This window comes from Panthera uncia, chromosome E1 (genome assembly GCF_023721935.1).
Source record: "Panthera uncia isolate 11264 chromosome E1, Puncia_PCG_1.0, whole genome shotgun sequence".
Taxonomy (NCBI): domain Eukaryota; kingdom Metazoa; phylum Chordata; class Mammalia; order Carnivora; family Felidae; genus Panthera; species Panthera uncia.
The window spans coordinates 35,138,996-35,158,147 of NC_064814.1; the positions used below are offsets into that span (position 1 = coordinate 35,138,996).

A 19,152-nucleotide genomic window follows, 5' to 3' on the forward strand; every position below is an offset into this window, starting at 1 on the left:
AAAGGAAGTTGCTGCCTGAATCACCGGAGGTCTGTGTGCTGGGCAAAGAGTCTGGTGATTACCTATGGGCCAAGGACATCAGTTGGCTTGTCAGCAGGTGCAGGAGAGGCACAGAGCTGTCACTTGGAGAATCAGCTGCCACGGGACAGGAAGTTACTGCTGGCGTCCTGTTGACTGATGCTGAGGGTTTGACAAGGCAGTGGAGGTGCAGAGGAGGGGCTGGATGCAGAAGCTTCTGAGGAAAATCCCCAGCACCTGGTGGTGGACTGGATGTCGGGGGGGGGGGGGGGGGGAATCACCACGACTGACCTGGTTGGAACACATCCCTTTTCAAGTGGCTTTTGCCGGTGTCTGGGTGAATGTGGCCCTCCAGCCTTCTGGGACCTCGAAAGGCACAGAATGATGCCGGTAGTAGGGGGCAGCCCAGCAGGTCGCAGTACAGAGAAGGCTGCGGCTCAGCTAGTCCTGCAGGAGGCGCTGTGGGCACCGCGGGGCGGTCGGGCATGCGCAGTGCGTCAGCGGGCAGGGGGCAGGCCGCCCGAACCCGGAAGCAGAGTAGCCCACGTGGGAGCCGGGGAGGGGCGGCCTTGGTTAGGCTACCTGGTTGTGGGTAGTCTAAGTCGAGAATCCAGGCTATTCGTACTCTGAGGGGGCGAGGTAGAGACGGCCATCGGGTCTCCTTTGCCAATGTTGGGGACCCGGAGCGGGCCGCGGCGGGAGTGACCAATCCTGATGACGTAGCAGGGGGCATCGACCATGGCACTGCTCTGGGCCGTCAGGGGCGCGACCTCGCGGTTTTCGGGTCGCCTGCTCGCGCGTCATTCCTCTCAAGCGGCGAGGCGTGGGGAGCGGCCCGGCGGGGAGGAGCTGAGCCGCCTGCTACTGGATGACCTGGCGCCGACCCCGCGATCTGCGGAGGGACTGGAGCGTCTGTTTGGCCTGTCCCCTTGTCTCCTGGCTCTGCGAGCTGCTCGTCGCCGCGTGGCCAGGCTTCTGCTCCAGGCCGGCAGATCAGGGTTGCAAGGGGAGCGGGCCGAGCTGCTCCGGGCGGCAGAGGCGCGTAACATACCAGTTCTGCGGCCCAGACGGCAGAAGCTGGACGCCCTGTGCCGCTACCAGGTCCACCAGGGCGTCTGCATGGAGGTGAGCCCGCTTCAGCCTCGGCCTTGGACTGAGGTCGGGGAGGCGAGGCCAGGCGACGACCCCCGGCAGCTGTGGCTCGTCCTCGAAGGGCTCCAGGATCCCCGGAACCTTGGGGGTGTGCTGCGTTCTGCTCATTTTCTCGGAGTGGATAAAGTCATCACCAGCGGGAGAAACAGGCATGGACATCCCTTAATCCCCATGTGCCCCACTTTGGGGCACAGCCGAGTTTCTAAGCACCTTGACCCTTGATCCCTCGTCCCATCGTCAGAATTCTCACCCTTAACCCTTGGGGGCCAGGGCCAGGGAGGCGGGGCGGGGAGGTGGGGGTTGGCTAGGGCAAAGCACCGGGTTTGAGATTACCCAGTTTAATGCAGGGCATGGGGAAATTTGCAGCTGCCCACTCACCCCAGTAGTCAGCAAGGCCAGCGCGGGTGCTATGGAGGTGATGGACCTGTTCTCCACTGATGACCTGGCCAGTTTTTTACAGGTAATGGCGGGGAGGCGGACGGTGGGTAGAGAAGAAACGAGACAAACTCAGTCTCTCCAAGGGCGCTCATCCAGCAGTTGATGAAAGAAGGGGAGAGAAAGGGGAATGTTGGCATCGTTTCCTACGTCCTTCTAAATCCCTTTTGGAAGGGAAGGATTCTGGAATTTTCAAAACCATAAGTAGGGCAGAATCTGAAGTTAAAGACTTCCTAGCTTCATTCCCTTTACTGTACTCCTTCATTCCCTTTACTGTACTACCTCTTTGCCTTGGAGGCTAGTATACCTCAGATCCTCGCTGCCTACTAAGTAGGTTTTCAGTAAATGGTGTGATGGACTGTGAGAAGCTGGTTGGCAGGAGTCATGCATTCTGAGTGGGGGCACAGCCTGAAAGGCTCTTTGAAGAAAGACAGGTTCACTTATGCCTTTCTCCCGCCCACCCCGCCCCCCAACCCTACAGAAAACCAAAACCCAAACAAACCACCACCACCACCAACAACAACTTTGATATCCAGGAAGGGGTAAACCTAAGTAAAGAAACCCCTTTCCTGGTCCAAGTTTCTGTCTTCAGTTGTGCTTTTATTGATGGACACAAGGGGGCAGTCTTGCCTTGCATTTGACTGCTCCCATGACCATCTGCCCCCCTAGGTCTCCCAGGCCCAGTCCTTGGATCTCTGTTCTGTATGTGTTCATTTCTTGGTTTCATCCAGTCTCAGGGCATTAAATACCACCTATGCTTGGCTGCCTCCCAAATGTATATGCTAGCCTGGATCTGACTTCTCAACCCCAGATTCATATTATCAAGTTGCTTACTCAACAGCTTCTTTTGTGGTCTGAGGGGCATTTCAAACTTCACATTTTCAAAGCCAAGCACTTCCTTCTGTAGACTTTGCCCAGCTCGATCGATGGCAACCGCATCCCTTTATTTAGGCCCAGTGCTGTGGTGGCCTTGATTCTTCCTGCTTGCCATGGCCCACCCTATCCACAAATTCTTTTGGTTTTACCATGAAGGTATTTTTGTATTCCCACCAATCCTCCCCATCTCTGCAGCTCCCACTCTGGCGCAGGCTTCCATCATCTCTTGCCTGCATTATTGTGGGAATGTCCCATCTCTTGCTATTGGCTCTCAACCCAGCAGGCAGAGTGATTCTGTTGAAACATGTTACTTCTCTGCTCAGAACCTTTCAAAGCCTTCACATCTCTCTCAGAGAGCAAAAGCCAAAGTCCTTCTAGTGGCCTTTGAGGTCCTACCTTATGTGGCTCTTTGTTCCCTCTCCTGTCTCCCTCTCTCTCGTCCTCCCTCCCCACCCGCCACCACCTTGCCACTCCACTGTTCCTCCCATGTGTCACATAAGTGCCAGCCTCAGCGTTTGCACTTAACTCATTTCTGCCTAGATTATTCTGCCCCCAGATGTATGCTTGGTACTCCTTCATCTCGTTCAGGTCTCCACTCCAGTATTGCCTCAGTGAGGCCTTCCCTGATCACCCTTCCACTGGGTAGCTGGGATTTGGGCCCATTTTGTTCTCTGCCCTGTCCCCATCACTTAGAACAGAGCCTGCCCATTCTAGAGGCTTAATAACTGTTGATGAATTGAATGGATCAGCAAGGGAATGACTATATGCGCAAGACCAGCTCCTCAGCTGGGGCTTGAATGAAGGTTTCGTGACCTAGAACTTGATTTCTTCTTCCTCCTTTCAGGCCAGAGCCCGGGAGGGCTGGCTCGTAGCTGGCACAGTGGGCTGCCTGGGGCCTGAGATTTCCTCGTTCTCTGAGATCCCTGTCACTAGCTGCTTGGAGTTCCTCTGGGACCGGCCTACTGTCCTAGTGCTGGGTAGGTAGATGTCCCCACTTTTCCTTGTTCAGATGTGCATGTCCAGAGTGCCCATGTGTCTAACTGGGGCATCCTTAACCCTCTGCCTCTATGCCCTGCAGGTAATGAGGGCTCTGGTCTGTCCAAGGAGGTACAGGCCTCCTGCCAGCTTCTCCTTACAATCCTGCCTGGCCGGCAGCTGCCCTCTGGACTTGACTCCTTGAATGTCTCCGTGGCTGCAGGTGAGTCTACTGTTGCCTGACTTCTTGCCCTCTGACCACACATGTGTAGGTGTTTTACACTCAACAATTTTCCCTGTCTTTCTGTGCCTCAGTCACTTTATGTGCCAGATGGGGAAAATGCATCTTTTTTAAAAAAATTGTTTTATGTTTGTCTTTGAGACAGAGACAGAATGTGAGCAGGGGAGGGGCAGAGAGAGAGGGAGACACAGAATCTGAAGCAGGCTCCAGGCTGTCAGCTTAGAGCCTGATGTGGGGCTTGAACTCATGAGACATGAGATCATGACCTGAGTTGAAGTCAGATGCTCAACCAACTGAGCCACCCAGGTGCCCCAAATGCATCCTTTGAGGATGAGAAGAGGGAGTGCTGACACGTGGTCCTTCCTCTTCTCCATCCTCTCTCTTCCCCTTTTGTCCTTTTGTCTGTTGGTGCAGGAATTCTTCTTCACTCCATTTGCAGCCAGAGGAAGGGTTTCTCTGCAGAGAAGAGAGAGCAACTTCTCTAAGACCCGCAAGGAACCTCAGCCACATCAGCAGGGCCCAGAGTGGCTCAGCACCCAGGACTGTCCTCAGAACCAGAACAAGAGAGGCATAATGGGGGCTGACTTGGACTGTCTGAGGTGTGTGTGCTAGAGGGCACACACATCCACATGATCGAATGTACTGGAGTCTCTTGCCTGAGAGTGCACCCAGGCCCCTGTTTACTAGGCACTATCTTGTAGGGCAGGAAGCTCTGCGATGGAGACCAAAGGAAAGTTCAGTTTCCTGTTTTGATTTTGGACTTGCGGTTGGAAGTGGCAGCTTGTTAGTCTCCAAGATTGTGCTGGGATAGAGGGTCTCTTTCCTCCTGGGCCCTGCCTGGAAGTCAAGACATACAAAGGGAATTGGGCAGCCTAGTCCAGGTGTCCTATTCCTCTTGAACCAGTGTGAGAATGTAGAGGAAGGCCTCGTTCCTCTTGTGGACTAGACGGGTACAAATCCAGGCTCCAACCCTGCCTGCCCCAGTGGGGATCTTGAGCACGAGGCTTCATCCTGCTGTCCCTCACAGGGCTCTTTGTGAGGATCCAATAAAATGTCACCTGGGCCATTCTGTCCCATTCTTCCACTAGATGGCAGCCTTGCTCTTTGATCCGTAGTCTCTTCTGGAAGTTTTTGCAGCCACCTCTGGAGATTCCTGGCTGTGGCCCCCAGAGAGGCAAGGGAAAGATTAACAAACACCTCTCACCTCACTGGCCTTCCAGACCTCCTCACCAGTGACTCATCAGTCAGTGCACCTCTGAGAAAGGAACCAATGAACCAGAGCCCTGGCCTTTGGTTCTGTGGAGTGGTGGGGACAGTGTTGCTGTTTATTGTACAACCCACATGGATTTGGTGCTCCTCCCACAGGGTCCCACAAATGGAGCAGAAGCCCCCGGTATTAAGTAGTTTAGAGCAGTCTTGGCTACCCATTGGAACCACCTGGCAATCTTTTAAAAACAACTCACACTGGGGACCCACCCCCAGAGAATCTGATGTAATTGGTCAGGGGGCAACCTGGGTATCAGGAATTTGAAAGCCCCCCCCCCTCCTGCCCCCAAATGAGTCTAATGTGTACCCCAGGCTGAGAACCACTGGAGTAGGGGCTCCAGGACCTCAGCAGTATTGACATTCTGGGCCAGATAACTCTTTGTTGGATGGCTTGTCCTGTGCCTCATAGGATGTTCAACAACATCCCTGGCTTCTACCCACTAGATGCCAGGAGCACCCCCTGCCCCCCCAGTGTGGCAACCAAAAATGTCTCCAGTCATTGCCACATGTCCCCTGGAGGACACAATCGCCCTCGTTGAGAACCACTGTTCTGGAGTATGGATCCTGGAGGACAGCAACCTAAGTTAAAGTCCTAATTGCTCTGTCACCTTGAACAAGTTCCTTTCCCACCCGAGCCTCAGTCTCCTCATTGGTGAAGGGGGATCACCCTACCTTCCCAAGTTGTGGGAGGATAGAGAGGGCAACATGAGCTCAGTGCCTTCCACACGGTAGTGCTCAGTAAGAGGTACCACTCTTTTCTCTTTGGAATGAAATTATCTTGGGATTCCCGTTTAAAAAGACATTTGAATTTGTTTTAAAAGGGCCCAAGATTGCACGGGCGCCTTGGTGGCTCGGTTGGTTAAGCATCTGACTCTTGACTTCTGCTCAGGTCATGATCTCATGGTTCGTGAGATTGAGCCCCACATCAGGCTCTGTGCTGACAATGCGGTGCCTGCTTGGGATACTCTCTCCCTGTCTTTCTGCCTGTCCCCCCACTTGCTCACTCCCTCTCATAATAAATAAATAATAAAATAAAAGGGCCTAAGATTGCTTTAAAGTCAAAGTTTTTCCTCTCAAGAAAGAAGAAGAACCTTTTTTTTTTTTTTAATTTTTTTTTTAACGTTTATTTATTTTTTGAGACAGAGAGAGACAGAGCATGAACAGGGGAGGAGCAGAGAGAGAGGGAGACACAGAATCTGAAACAGGCTCCAGGCTCTGAGCTGTCAGCACACAGCCCGATGCGGGGCTCGAACCCACGGACCGTGAGATCATGACCTGAGCCGAAGTTGGACGCTTCACCGACCAAGCCACCCAGGCGCCCCGAAGAAGAACCTTTTCATAAAACTCCATAGAGATCTCTACCACATTGGTACCCTTGAGCTGTCTGTCCCCAACTGCCACACAGATTCTGACCCTGGCATGTGTCAGCCTTGGGCATATCACACTGCCTCCCCTATCTATGCTGCACTCTTAGCCAAGATCCTAATGTGGTTTTGAACCTTGGCTACACCTTAGGTGGGGTTGGGGGTATGTGTGGTGGTGCGGAGAGGGACAGCTTTAATATTCCAGCTGCCCAGAGGCATCAGAATGATTAGATCAGAATCTCTGTGGCAGGAGCCAGGTCCCATGTTTTTTAGAGCTCCCCGGTTGATGCTAGTATGCTGCCAGATCTGAGAATCACTGGTCTTCAAGCCACCTTCTCATGTCCAAGAAACTGCTTCCAAATCATTCATACCTGTCCTTTTGAGTGCATGCCTAAAAGTTTGGGCCAGTTGGCCTTTCATCTGTCCCTAGGTTCAGAAGATGGTGGCTCGAGCCCTGACTCTATTGGCTTCTTACCTGGATGGCTTCTCAGCCTCCTCATCTATAAAATGGGGATAGTGCCTTCAGTACCTGCTCCAGCCAACCCCTCCCCAACAAAGATTTGTAAAAACAAAATGAGAGAGTATCAGTAAAAAGCATTCTGTAATCCTAGGCACTGTGCACCCCAGGACTAGCACATGATAGTACAGACATGGATATAATGGCTCAGTTTATGTATCAAGTTGCCTGGGCCACAGAATGCCCAGATAGTTGGTCAAACCTTATTCTCAGTGTTTCTGTGAGGGTGTTTTTGTATGAGATTGACATCTAAATTTGTAGACTGAGTAAGCCAAAGTGCCCTTTCCATTGTGGGTGGACCTCATCCAATCAGTTGAAGACCTGAATAGAGGGAGGAAAAAAAAAAAAAAAAAAAAAAAGCTTCTCCCCTAAGAATTCTTCCTGCCTTTTGGAACTGAAACATGGGCTTTTTCTGGCCTCAAGCCTGCTGGCCTTTAGATGGGAACTGCGTCATTGGCTCTCCAAGGTCTCCAGCTTGCTGTTCTCTGCAGAACCTGGACTTGCCAGATTCATAACCACATGAGCCAAGTCCTCATAATAAATAAGCATTATATGTGTGTATATAGATAAGTATACAGATATATATATATCACCTGTTGGTTCTGTTTCTCTGGAGAATCCCAACTAATAGACTTGATGGAAATGAACTGAGATGTCCTGGTGTTCCCTCCATGTGGCAGTAGAGAATCGAGCTCTGCTCTCTGGGAACAAACCCATCATGGAACCTAGAAGTTGGGGTTCGGGGTACTCGGGGTTCAGAGCCTGCTTTCCTGCCCATGGACTCCTATGTCATGTCTGGAACCTTATCTAACTTGCTTTGGGCATGTTGTTCAGTTTTCTGGGTCCCAGTAGTCCGAGCCATCTAGAGGGCCACTCTCGGTGCTAAAAGCCAGGCACAGGGGCTCCTCCCTGCTTCATCCCATGGGCAGCAAGCCAGCTGGCCTCTGGGAAGGCAGGCTCACTTGAACTAAAAGGTATTGAGGCCGTAATTACCTGCCATGCACACAGGTATGTAGTTAGGTCGTGCAAACCAGGCATTTCCAAAACGAAGCACCTGAGACCCTAAGGCAAAGGATGAGGTCTGAATTTCTTTGTGGTGGCCTGATGCATACAGGCTGCTCAGCAAGTATGGTTAAATACACAGGAGCTGGGGCAGCTGTGGCTGTGGGTATGAAGACAGAGGCAAGGTGGAGGTCCATCCTCTGCAGGGCAGGGTAAGGATGACCCTGAAGAGCCACATTTAAGAATGTGAGACTGACTGTTAAGTAGCTCTTGCTTTGAGTTCCAATTCTGATTTGCTGGTAGTGTAAATATGGACATATCCCTTAACTTTTCCAACAGCCTCCACTTCAGAGGATCAGAGTGCAGATTAAATGAGCTCACTCATGTAAAGCCCTCAGCCCAATCCTGGAGGAGCATGGCAGCTGTTTTTGCAGCACCTGAGCTGCATGGGCTCCGCTGTCCTGCCACCCTGGCCTCAATTTCCCCATAGACTCTAAGACATATTTCAGCTGCAATACACAAGGAGATGTACTCCTGAGAGCAGCTGGAGGGGGTTGGAGAGGGGAGGGGATTGGAATGACATTGGCAAGATCCTCCTTTGTCAGGCCTCCCCAGCCAAGAGGGAAAGGGTCTCAGAAGGTTGGTATTCCAGAACAGCTGAATTGTGGCCAGCACCCCAGCCCCTTGCAGGACTGGAAATTTGTTTGTTTGGTTGGGTTTTGGCAGGAGGGGAAATTGCCAGCTCCTTTCCCGAGGCTGAGGTCCTAAACTAGACCCTCCCCCATCACTCTTGCAGGGCCAGGCGCCAGGGATCCCCACAGTTTGTAAATGTAATCAACCTTGAGGTCTCCGGCTTCCACAGGTGCAATTAGCATGCCCATCTGCTAATCCCTGATTAATGATGTTTACAAACATGGGACTCCACTCACAGAGTTGCTCAGCCCCTCCCTCTAGGACCTGGAGGCAGGGCTCTTCCTAACACACACCCCTCCGTAAACACACATACTCTTTCAGGGCTGTGCTCCTCTCCCTCCCCTTTCCCATGCAGGGGGCAGAGCTGGAGTCCCTCCTTGGAGTCACTGGCCCAACTCTCATTGCACCCATGGAAAGAAGACCCAGAGAGCACACAGGGAGACCATGAGGTTTGGTGGTAGGGCTAGGCTCCTGTTCTTCCCTCTTTTTTCCCCGTTCTGGAACCTCTGGGTACATGGGTGGGCCCGCTGCCTTTATTCACCACACCGGCTCCAGCTCTGGGGCTACATGTACATGTCTCTCTGCATGGACAGACAGAGGAACATTCCCACTCCGCCCACCTTCCCGCTGAGGACTCTTGCGGGCCCACGCCAAAAAGCACAGTAGCAAAAATATTAAGAATGCAGACTTCTGAGTCAAGAAGGCCCTGCCTCCAAATGTTGGCTCTACCTCAGGCCAGTCACTTAATCCAATTGAGCCTCAGTTTTGTCACCTACAAAATGGAGATAAGGATAGTAGGTACTACTACTACAAACATAGTTTGTGATGATTCATTACTGGATTTAGGAAATGGACTTGGCATAGTGCACGGGACATAGTAGGTGCTTAATAATACAAGCTTTTTATTGTAGGGAAGATGATGATGATGATGAAAATGAACAGAAGCATCTGAAGCTACAAAGATGCCCAGGGACTTCCTCTTCTCCCCTCACCCTCCTCTCTGGGGAGAAGGGCAGGTCCCAGCTCATTACTGGTGGGGGGTTAGGGTGGAAGTGTCAGATTGGAATCACTCCTGGGTCTGTTCACAGCTTCCCTGTTTCATTAACACCTCCCTGGTGGTCTTCAGCTCATCCTCCTGGGGGAGGTGCTCCAGAAAGTTCTCACTACCCCCTACTCAGCCAGAGCTCAATGTGCCCCATTCCTAGGTCTGGAATCAGATGCACATAGAGAAGGTTTTATGTGGCAGAGAGGTGGCCACTGGCCAGGAGGCTGTCACTATCCCCTCCCCTCAGGGTCCTGGAGGCCTGGTCAGGAGACATAGTACCTGGGACTGCCTCTTTCTTTTTCCTCCCCATCAACCTCTCATCAGTAAATTCTAGTCACCCAGCCCCACTGCATCCCAATCTGGACACTTCTTCCTTTCAAATCTGTGACTTGATGTGAGCAGCACCAGCTTGGGTTCTAATCCTGGTTCACCTTTTCCCAGCTGGATGACCTAAGGAAAATCGCTTATTTTCCAGGACATTCAGTTGCTTCTGTAAAAACAGGGACACCATACCTATAGCAGGGTAGCACAGGGCTCAGAAAATTGTAAATTCTCAATAATGCAGCCATTGTTATTTGCAGGCACAACAACTAATCTCTGAATTATATTTTTAAATCGCAGAGCCCTGTTTAGCCAACCGGGGTGGGTGGGGGAGCAGAGCCATGTTTAAAGAAGCTCCAGTTAATTGTCCCAGTTTCTTCCCCAGACTGGGAAAAAGGAGTGGGGCTGGGCAATGAATTAGGACCAGGAGATTACTATCTTGGGCTCTGGGAAGGCTGCTTCTAAACAATGTTCCTCTCCAGACACTCCAAGAAGGATTCTGATGGAAATACTATGCCCTCTCTGTCACAATATTCCATTTCAGAGGAGACCCTTCACCAGCTGTGGGCCAGGAAGGAGGGGCTGGGCCCAGCTGCCCCCTGCCCCAACCCTGCAGCTGGCTGAACTTGGCTGGCCCTGCTTTCTCCTGCCACCTCTGTACTTCCTCTTCCCTTCAGGCTCCCAGCTCTTTTGCTGAGGTTTGTGGGTGTCAGAAGAGAGACTCCATGAGAAGTGTCACCTTTTGTGGTTGATCTGTAGTCTCAAAAAAAATGTCAGTTGGCTGAGCAGTTTCCTCTAGAAAGAAGAAACCAAGGCACAAGTCTGCATATAAGGGAGGCGGCAAGACAGTGGGCTTTGTCCCTTCTTACAAGTAACCCCCAAGCCCCCACAGGCCTCTGTGGAGCAGACATGAAAGCCCCTCCCACCTCTAGGAATCCCCACTCCTGTCTTTTACATAATCAAGGCAGGAGTTGGCTTCACTCCTTTTATATTCCCAGGTCTCAGCCCAGGGCCAGGCACATACTGGGTATTTAAAAATCACACATAAGCACATAAATGGGTCCTGAGGTTGGAGACTCACTGCCTCTCCCTCCTTTTCTCTATTGTAGGTTGGAGGCAAATAGCTCAATTCCAGCTGGCCCTCCCCTTCCACTTTTGGAGAAGACAAGACACAAATGATTCCCTAGCCACAGCTGCTCTTGATTCTCTGCAACAAAAGAGCTAATCGAGAGTGAGGGGATGCTCTGTAGAACCCTTCAGCCCTCGACCCTGCTGAGACCCATCTGTATCCAGGCCCTGCACAGATGCCCTTCCCATAGATGGGGGGACTAGCTGGGGGTCAGGCACAGCAAGGAGCAGGATCTTGTTTGAATCAGAGCCCTGATACCAACACACATACTTAGAACAGTCTCACTGCAGTGGGTATGGGACCCTGAAGCCATGTGCACAGCAGGGTGATGGGTGATGATGATGATGATGATGATACTAACATTTATTATGTACTTACCATGTGCTAACGGTTTTATGTGCCTTGTCTCATTTAGTCCTCATGATGCTTTGGGGTAGGCACTATTATTACCTTTCGTTTATAGATAGGAAACTGGGGCCCAGAAAGGTTAAGTAACTTACCTAAGGTCATGCTGTGACAATCAGAAGGGTTTGTAGGGGGTGGGGGATGGTAGGTGGGGAGCTGAGCTTAGAAGGAGAGACCTTCCAGCTCAAGCATCAGCTAGGAGGCCTTCAGTTGAGGAAGCCAAATCTGCACACAGCCACCCTCCCCCCACCCCCACAGCACTAAACCCTCCCCCATGTAATACCCCTAGCCCCTCTCTCCACTCCACTTCTCCTGAACCATCCTGACAATCTCTAAGTGGGGCATCCTGCAGAGGGGGGTGGGGACCATGTCCTTCAGCTTGCCACGTGGCTGTGGGTGGTATGCCCAGGTTGGAGGTCAGAATACACAGCTCGAGCTACTGTGGGGTGCAGTAAAGAGCCTGGACTCCCAGAGACACCCAGATTTAGGTTTAAGTCCTGGACCTGCTCCCAAACCAAGGCTCAGGCCTTGGTCCAGTTTCTTAACCTCTGAGCTTCATTTCCTTTCTGTAAAATGGCACCAGTAATCTTTCTCCCAGGGTTGTGCTGGGGCCTGAAAAAAGGTGCTCACGGCACATGGTAGGCCTTCAAGAACTCTTCCCAGCCTGCCTCTTCCTTCTTTCTCGGGGCTTCCTTCTGTGTCTGTCTCCTTGCTTTCCTAGCTTGGGGTCTGGTGCCTCCCCTCTCTCAGCTCTGCCTGTTTTTTGATGATCTCTGTCATGTCTGCCTGTCACTGGGGGCTCCCTGTTGCCGCTCCCTTTCTAGGGCTCTGTCTCTATACCCTTTCTGCCCCTCTCCTCTCCTCTCCCTTGGCTCCTGATACCCTGGGGGCTGATCGATGGCAGCCGCTGGTTATCGATTGGAGTGGGCGTCCAAGTGTGGCTGCTGGAGGCCGGTATTGATGGACAGGATTGGTGCCCAGGCTGGGCGGAGTGGCAGTTGGGGAGCCTGGGGCTGCAGGGGAAGTGGGGCTCCCCCTCCCCTGCCAGGACCTGGGATGGGAGTCCTTAAAGCTGCAGACCCTGCCACTAGGATGGGGGTAGAGGATGGGACAGAAGGTCTCTGAGGACAGAAGGCCAAGGCTTGGCTCATGCTGTCACTTAACAAGATTTACTGAGCACCTACTATGTGCCAGCTGGGGATGTTAGCAGTAAGCAAGTCAAAAATCAATAAGTAAAATTATGTAATGTGTTATGCAAGAAATAGAGCAGAGGGAAAAGGGTATGGAAGTGCAGTGGTTGGGAGAAGGTGCTGTTTTAAATGGTGTAGTGAGGGAGGGGCCTCCTTGAAAAGGTGACCTTTTAAGTAAAGACCTGAGGAGAGTGAAGGAGCAAGCCATTTGAGAGCATTCTGAGTAGTAGAAACACCAAATAAATGCAAAGACCCCCTGTCGGGGGCCATGCTTCATATGCTCTAGGCTGGGGGTATGGTGTGCCTGGAGTGGGGTGAGGGATAAGGAGAGCAGGAGAAAATGGGTAGGAGAGAGAATGAGGGCAGGGGCCCTATAGGGCTTGGAGTGGACAGTCAGTCCGGGGATGACAGTTGTCCCAACTCCAGTCTGAGAGGCCTGAGCAGCTTCCACCAACGGTAGCTTCCAGAACATGGTTCTGCTGCTTCTGAAACTCCATGTGTGGAGTTTCACACCAATATCCCAGGCCATTCACTGCTTGGCCAATGAGATAAATGCTCACAGGTTGGATTCTGTGGTTGAGTTGAGAACTATGAGACTCAGAGACATTTGGCAACTTGCCCCAGGTCATGAAGGAAATAGCAGAGCTGGGACTCAAATCCAGTTCTGTCTGACTCCAAAACCATTGCTTTTTCCTTCTTTCCTGGTTACCGTCTTAACCATTTTTTTTTTTTTTTGGGACAGAGAGAGACAGAGCATGAACGGGGGAGGGGCAGAGAGAGAGGGAGACACAGAATCGGAAACAGGCTCCAGGCTCCGAGCCATCAGCCCAGAGCCTGACGCGGGGCCCGAACTCACGGACCGCGAGATCATGACCTGGCTGAAGTCGGACGCTTAACCGACTGCGCCACCCAGGCGCCCCACCGTCTTAACCATTTTTAAGTGTATAATTCAGTAGTTAAGTTTACTCACATTGTAGTACAATAGACCTGCAGATCTTTTCCATCTGAAACTGAACCAAAACTCTGTACCCATTAAATAAGAACTCCCTGCTCCTCTTGCCCCAGCCCCTGACAACCATCACTGTATTTTCTATGTATCTATGTATGTGACCTTTTTTATTTTAATATTTATTTTTGAGAAACAGAGAGTGCAAGAAAGGAAAGGGCAGAGTCGGGGGGACACACAGAATCTGAAGCAGGCTCCACATTTTGTTTATCCATTTATTGGTTGACTGACACTTGGGTTGCTTCCATGTCTTGCCTATGGTGAAAAATGCTGCAATGAACATGGACGTACACATATCTCTTTGAGATCCTGTTTTCAGTTCTTTTGAATATATACCTAAAAGTGGGATTGCTGGATCATATGGTAGTTCTATCTTTATTTTTTTGAGGAACCTACATACTGTTTTCCATAGCATCTGTAACCATTTTACCCTGCCAGCAACAGTGCCCAAGGGTTCCAACTTCTTCACATCCTCACCAACACTTGTTATTTTGTTTTGTTTTGTTTTGTTTTTTGATAGTAGTCATCCTAATGGGTGTGAGGTGATATCTCATTACTGGTTTAATTTCCTTAATGACTGATGATGCTGAGCATATTTTCCTATGCTTATTGGCCAAGTGTATATCATCCTTGCTGAAATGTTTATTCATGTCCTTTGCCCAATTTTTAATTAGGTTATTTGTTGTTGCTGTTGTTTGTTGTTGGGTTGTAGGAATTCTTTATATTTTTTGGATATTAACCCCTCATCAGATGATGATTTGCAAATATTTTCTCCTATTCTGTAGATTACCTTATCACTCTGTTGATTGTGTCCTCTGATGTACAGAAGTTTTAAATTTTGATTTAGTCCTATTTATCTATTTTTTCTTTTGTTGCCTGTGCTTTTGCTATCATACCCAAGAAACCATCACTGAGTCCATCCAAAATTATTGTTTTTAACTACTTCTCTCCACTGTCAGGAATTCTGCCAACACCTTTAGGTCAAATTGGGCAGGCAGTGACCCAGAGGGCAGGGCTGGAACCAGTGGGAAGTTCAGGGAGACAGCAGCTCAAGCTAACAGAATTCCAGAGGCTGAATGGGGTACTTTGGAGGTAGTGAGGTCCCTGTCACTGGAGGAATATAAGCACTCAGATGACCATTCAGGTAGGATGTTGCACAGGAACTTCAGGTAGAGGACGTTAAGGTTGGGTTGATGGCCTCTGATCTCTTATAGAATTCAGCAAGGAAGGAGGGGGAGCTCAAAGCTTGCCAGTGAAGTGGGGTGGGGTGGGCAGGATGGCAGCTGACAAGTGTACCATCCTCTGTGCCTGGGGAAGTCTTGTATTGGGATCTATGTGTGGAGGAGATTCCCTGTGTTCTTGTCATACTGGAGCCTAAACCCAAGCTCTGACCCCAGATGGCCCAAGGATCTTGGACCCCTGGGCTGGAAGATAAGAGAGATGAAGATGTGGCTCCTTCATCACCTATGAGGGGCTGCTTGTGAGCCAAATGGATGAAACAAGGACTTAAGAGCCTGGTAGACCTTGATTCAGGTACTGCCTGAGGCACTCACTGGCTGGATGAATTTGGGCAGTCTCTTTGACTTCTCTGATCCTCATCCTCATCTGAGCAAGGGGCTGCCACCTCTCTTATAGGGTTTTTTGCAGAATGACAATAACAGGTGGCTGGAGCCTGACACATCCTCAGTGAACTCCAGTGATCGCATTTAAGCACTCATAATTGCCTCTCAGCACCCTCCAAAACCAATAACCCTGAATGGGCTATATATTCCCTACCCTCTGGTGACCACTTCCCACTGTTCTTGGCCCTGGCCAGCCCCTCATTCCTTTTGAGGGCAGGGAAATCCAGACTCCTGGATCCGGAACCCAGCTCAGCCATGACAGATACCTGAGCTGGACCAGGGGCCCTCTCTGGGCCTTGTGGGAAGTGCTGGCTGGCAGTCTGATATCCTGTCTGTTGGTCCTCTGTCTCTGCCTGTCCCTGTGGCTACTAGGCCTGGAGCTTCCTCACTCTGGTTGTGCAGTCTTTCCCAGCCTGCCCTGCATTCTGTGACCTGACTCATCTCCCACGTTGCACCCAGAAATTTCCCCCACATTACCCCCAGCCCAGCCCATCATGGAGAAAAATCAAATCTCATTAAAGGCCATTGATTTTCCTCCAAATTTGCTGTGAGTACACTTCGAGGCTTCTCAGTATTACTGTCGGTTCCCATCTTCAACCCCTCAACTACCACCATATCTTCCTCAGGGAAACTGAGAAGCATTGGGCTGGCAGGCAATAGGGAGTGTGAGAGGTTGTAGATACTGTCTGCTGGAGCCTCCAGCCCACTCTGGCCCTTCAGCGTGGCAAGACCCTGAATATGTCACTGATTTATTTCTCTGCCTGGTTACCCCCATCTTAGGCAGAGGGGTATGTGTTTCTGCATGTGTATGTCTGTCCCTGTGTGTTGGTGTGTGATTTTGTGTCTGCATGTGTGTCTGTGGGTGTCAGCACTGTGTCTCTGTGCACCTGTGTCTATTTCTATATCTGTGTGTGTGTCTATAAGTGTGTGTGTGTATCTGCATGAATGCAGTGTGGAGTGGAGGTCTTGGCTTGCAGTTGAACTCTGAATGCTGTGCTGCCCATGAAACAGCCAGCCTGAAGAAGGGACTTGACTTGGGATAAACCCAAGATATGGTTCTCTTCCTAGGGGTCAAGGACTAGGTAGGGCTCTGGAGGAGGAGGGGACACAGGCTTCTCTGCCCTCTCGCATTCACCCCTGCTGTCCCTTTGTCATCTTGGAAAATGGGGCACCTTGCTGACTTTGTTGCAGTATTAGGTTTGGGGTTTGGGGGCTGGTGGGAAAGATTCCCAACCTAATGTTGGAGGCGGGCACGAATTCTTTCTCTCCTCCAATCTGACCTAAGAGTCCCAGGTGGGCATGTTTAAGTCAAATGGCCATATATTCACCTGGTGAGTCTGGAGAGAGTAGGTTAGGAGAGAAGATGGGCAGTGAGGGTGCCAGGGAGGCTTTGTGACATAGAAGGCATTCCTGTCTGCCCGGGTCATGTTCCTAGCATAAAGTCAAACATCAAGGCCAGCCTTAATGGGGAAAAAAGTCATGAACAGGGCCCTTTGGCTTTTGGGGGGTGAAGTGACTTTCAGCTTGGCTATAGGCCGGGCCACTTGCCTCTAGCCCACCTTCCAGGGCCTAGAGGTCAGCCATGGTGCTGGACTGGCCTTCTAAACCCTAGGACACGGCTGAGCTACCCCAAGGAGCAGCCTCAATGGGGCCTCCTATAAATTTGGGGGTGGAATGGTTCCCTGGTTATGCTTCCTCAGTGAAGCCTCACCCACTAACCATACCCCAACCCTATGCAAGACATGTCAAGTTCATGACTGTGAATGCATGTTCTCCCAGAGGCCTCCTCCAGGGAGCTGGGAGCAGCACTCTGGGTTCTGGGGACAGGCCAGATTTATGGCACTGGGAGAAATATTTAGGCCTGAGACAGTTTGGTTGTGTTAATTATGGAAATCTAAAGATAATCTATATTTAATGCTGAATTTTGTCAAATTTGCTAAAGAATTAGGGGAGCGTGTGCAAACAGTGACACTTCAATGAAGAACAAGGTGCAATTAAACTCTGAAATTTACAGTGGAATAATTGGAGAGCATGACAAATATAGTTATCAGCAGCAACTAATTAGGGGTCTGCTCGAGGTTTCTGGGCTTGATTAATCTCGCCTGGATGCTAATAAGTTATGCTGGGCAGCTGATACTATTTGTCGCCTCCTACTTTCCACTCTCTCTCCAGAGCTCTTGGGGATTGGGGATGTGACCCATTCGGTCCTTCCCTCTGTACAGCCTGGCCTAAAGGGGGAGAATAAGGTCACCAGAGCTCCTATGCTGAGACCCCCTTCTCCAACTAAGGATGGCATGGACACCTTGAGTGGCATGCCCCTGACCAGGCATCCTGGGGTCTTACTTGAGACTTGTTGGGATTGGGGGAAAGAGGGTTGGGGCTGAGTTTTGGGGTCTAGCTGGGCTTCAGTGGGTCATATTTCTTCCCTCCCTGTTGACATGGCTCAGCCTGACTCCCACCTCTGTCTTTTACTCTACACCTCATGGGAAGGGTCAATGAAAGCCCCTGACTCCGACTCAAGAGAGACCCATACAACTGTTCCTTGGCCAAACACCCACCTCCTCTTTCCCTGCCAGGTCTCTGCTAATCTTCCTTACTGCTGATTGTGGCCAAGCCTTAGATCCACTGACTAAAGCTTAGGCCTGTGCTGGAGCTGTTATCTAGCTGGAGTGTGGCCAGTACCCTGGGCATTGCTGCCAGGGCCAGCTGTGAAGCTAAAGCCATCCCCTTCCTCTCTCTGTCTCTCATCTTGTCTCTGAGTCTCTCTGCCTCATGACCCAGAAACTTCCCTGGTCTCTGTGTGACTAGTCGGGAGTCACCCCTCAAGAACTCTCTTCTCCATTGCCCACCTTTCCCTCAGAAGTTCTCCTGTCAGGTCCCCCACCTGGGGTCCCCCAGGGCCATATGCATGCTGAACAGTCCCCCTTTCATCTCCTGCCTTTGCTCAATGTTGTCTGGCACAGGATGGGAACTCCAACTGGCAGCCTCAGAGGAGGTGAGTGAATCTAAAATGGGAAGTTGGATGAACGGCTTCTTTGTGGATGTCTTCAGTATGCCAGAACTCTCCAAGCGTGAGCGTGAGTGTGTGTGTCATAGGAGACTGGGACCCTGATATGGCTGGTGGAGAAGATAGCTGGGAGAAGGTGCAGGAGGAGGACAGGGGCCTCCAGAATGCCTCCCTCTAGTATCTGGGCCAGAGTGGTCTTACTCCTGGGAGAAGGAGCCATTGCTTCCTTGAGACCTCCGTTTCTCTTCCTGCTTGTGATCTGAAGAGTTTTGAAGTCAGACGCCCCTGGGCATGTGTCCCCGCCTTAGGGGTCCTGGGCTGTTCCTAACCATGTCAAGTCTTGATTTCCTTCTTGTGGAACAGGGATAATTACTTCAGGGCACTTGTCCCCAGGGTTACCAGGATCTCCAGAAAAGGGCGAGGAGCTGAGCAGGCCCTCAGTAAATGGGGCTCCCTCCCCGCTGCCTCTCTTCTTCCTTCTATCCCTCCCCTCCCCCAAATCTGAATTTCCTGAGGCTTGCACGGTTGTCCCTGTGGCTGTCAGACTCCTCCACCAGAGGACGATAGGTGCTGCGGGCACAAGCAAAATGGACCCCAGTATAGGCTGCATCCACAATGGGCCTGCCTCGCCTGTGCTGTCTCCTGAACTTCAGGGCCGGAAGATTTGAGGTCAGGGAGTATTTTGTTCCCTTCTATGCACAGCTAACACACTCTAAGATTTGGGCGAAAATTAGAGAACAAGCTTCTTAACGTTTGTACACTGAAGCAAGTTTACCAGTCACCACTGACGTCCTGAGTCTCTGGGGCAAGGCTTAGTTGGCCCATTTTACAGATGAGGAAATATGAATTGGTCATTACTTACGTTTGCAGAGACTGGCAAGTCACAAG

General features: G+C 51.0%; 1 protein-coding gene across 1 annotated transcript; it reads left to right on the top strand.

The window, feature by feature from the left end:
• The first annotated feature begins 315 nt into the window (after positions 1-315).
• On the top strand, positions 316-18,932 carry MRM1 (mitochondrial rRNA methyltransferase 1). Its single transcript, XM_049635337.1, is given in 10 exon segments — positions 316-1,319; positions 1,537-1,630; positions 3,326-3,458; positions 3,560-3,679; positions 4,112-4,187; positions 4,786-4,871; positions 12,264-12,393; positions 14,595-14,779; positions 18,221-18,334; positions 18,658-18,932. Coding segments are annotated over 10 exon segments (1,776 nt in total). The 5' UTR covers positions 316-756.
• Positions 18,933-19,152: the final 220 nt, after the last annotated feature.